At 39.7% G+C, this 2,601-nt stretch overlaps 1 protein-coding gene across 1 annotated transcript in view; it reads left to right on the top strand.

Moving 5' to 3' along the window:
* LOC113829984 (uncharacterized) overlaps window positions 1-767 on the top strand; it is a 3,081-nt gene extending 2,314 nt beyond the window's left edge. The window contains exon 2 of the mRNA XM_027383153.2: window positions 1-767. This exon is cut by the window's left edge and continues 350 nt beyond it. Coding sequence (XP_027238954.2) covers window positions 1-636 — 636 coding nt within the window. The 3' untranslated portion in view covers window positions 637-767.
* Window positions 768-2,601: the final 1,834 nt, after the last annotated feature.

The raw sequence follows: 2,601 nt of genomic DNA, 5'->3' as shown, positions 1-2,601 counted from the left end.
TACAGCAGGGGACCCGTGCCTGTGCTGCAGCCTCAGCAGCAGATGCGTGTGGAGATGAGGGGCGGCGCCCCCGTGTGGCAGGCGGCCTTCCCGAGGGAGCCCCGGCAGTGGCAGGAGGAGTGGGGCCGAGTGCGCTTTCGGCCGCCCTTCCGCGTCCCTCGGGAGAGCCTGCCGGAGTCTAAACCATCGCTACCGTCCAATGTCCTGCGAGTAAATATATGGGAAGAATTCATGTATGGAACAAGTGCCTTGAAAAGGAAGGGCCATCACATGAAAGACGACGGGAATTCGTTTTTAAACAAAATCATATCGTCATTAGAACAGTTTTTGCCCAAACAGTTAGCGCATATCGTCCTGTGCATGTTGTATTTCTTCTTCTACTTCTTTTCCTGTTGTGCATATAACAATTACTTGGAAATTGGCTTGTATATATTATTCTGCGGACACTTGCGAATACACGAGTGTGCTTATGAAAACGACATTGACTTGGATTTTACCGGGAGTCTGTTCGAAGGACCTGCATATGCGTGGATAAGGGCATACTGCCAGCACTGCATACACAAGTCCAATATAAAAGTCTTTGATTGCCAAATGAAGAAAATGAAAATGGACATTATGGCAGCGAAGAAAATGTAGCAGAGGATTTGTCTGCCTCGTCAATGGGAATCGGCGACAGGGAGAGAGAGAGTTCGCTTGTGATATGCAGTCTCTGTCCCTGTTGGTCGCACGCACACGCATACGCACACGCACACGGGCACGCACGCGCGCGCACTCTCACTCACTCACTCACTCACTCACTCACTCACTCACTCACTCACTCACTCACTCACTCACTCACTCACACACACACACACACACACACACACACACACACACACACACACACACACACACACACACACACACACACACACACACACACACACACACACACACACACACACACACACACACACGCACACGCACACGCACGCACACGCACACGCACACGCACACGCACACACACACACGAAAGCGTATGTATGTGATCAGATAGTTACAAAGTGCCAGTATGTAATTACCTCGGGTGTAAATAAAGTCATACTCAGTTACGTGTTCCTTATGTTTACATTGAGCATTATGCTATTGATGTTGATATTATTATTATTAATCATTATCGTTATCATTATCCATATTATTGTTACTATTATCATCGTTGTCATTATTGTCATTATTGTTGTTATTATTATATTACTGTTACTATTATTATTATGAAGTATTATCATTTTTATAAGAATAATGATAATGATAGTGATAATGATAAGGATGACAGTAATAACCAAAATCATTATCATTTTATTGTTATTTTATTATTATTGTTGTTGTTGCTGTTGTTTTTATTTTTTTTATTATTATATTATTATTATTATTATTATATTATTGTTACTATTATTTTCATCATCATCAGTATTATTATTATTATTATTATTGTTGTTGTTTTAATTTTTGTCATTATTGCAATTGTGATTATTATTATTGGTGTTGTCATTATTATTATTATATTCATTTTCATTATCATTATTGTTGTAATTAATATTATTATTATGATGAGGATAATGATAATAATTATTGGCATCATTATCATTATTATTATTGTCATCATCATCACCATTATTATCATTATTATTATTATTATTATTATTAGCTATTATTATTTGTAATAATATTAAGTTACTGTTACTGTTATCACTAACCTTTATTATCGTTATTGTTATGAGAAAAGGAAGAAGGGAAGAAAGGAAGAAAGAAGGAAAGAAAGATGGATGAGAAAGAGAAAGGGAGAGAGGGAGAGGGAGGGAGGGAAAGAGAATGTGCTATTATCCTTATTATCAATAATGTTTGTTACGAAACAGAAATCATGATTCTAGATTACCTTACTTTACATGATACTCCAGTTATTAAATAGAAATATGAAAAAATACCTCATATACTAAGCGTAATATTATATTGGGAATTATTGCATTGGGAAGGAAGAAAAGATATTACGACTTATCACAGTGACTTGCAAAATTCTTCTGGCAAGGGAGTGTTCCTCTTTGCTTCACAGTTTCTCTTCTTTTCTATCCCTTCCTTCCTTCTCCCTCTTTCTTTTCTTCTTCCTTTCCCCCTCCCTCCTTCTTTGCATCTCCATCTCTCCTTCTTAGCTTCTCCATCCCTCCTTCCACTCTTTTCTCCTTCTCTCCTCCTTCCATCCTCTTTTCCTTCTCTCCTCCTTCCATCCTCTTTTCCTTCTCTCCTCCTTCCATCCTCTTTTCCTTCTCTCCTCCTTCCTCCCTACTTTACTACCCCCTCCTTTAATCCTCTCCTCTTTCCTATTCCCTCATTCTTTCTCCCCTCTCTTCTCTCTTTGTTTTATTATTCTCTCCTTCTTCCTGTCTTCTCTTCTGCTTTCCTCTCCCCCATCCTTGCATTTTCCCTTTCCCGTTTGCCTCCTCCTCCTTTTCTCCTTCCTTCTGTCTTTCCTCTTCCCTTCCCATCCTTCCTTCCTTTCTTCTCCCTCTTTCTTTCCCCCTCCCTCCTTTTCTTCTCCCTCCCTCCTTCTCTTCTCCTTCCACCCTCTTC

The sequence above is a fragment of the Penaeus vannamei genome, chromosome 32, assembly GCF_042767895.1.
Source record: "Penaeus vannamei isolate JL-2024 chromosome 32, ASM4276789v1, whole genome shotgun sequence".
In the NCBI taxonomy this organism is placed as follows: Eukaryota; Metazoa; Arthropoda; class Malacostraca; order Decapoda; family Penaeidae; genus Penaeus; species Penaeus vannamei.
The sequence above is the reverse complement of the archived record's forward strand: the minus strand, read 5'-3'. Positions and strand labels throughout refer to the sequence as shown.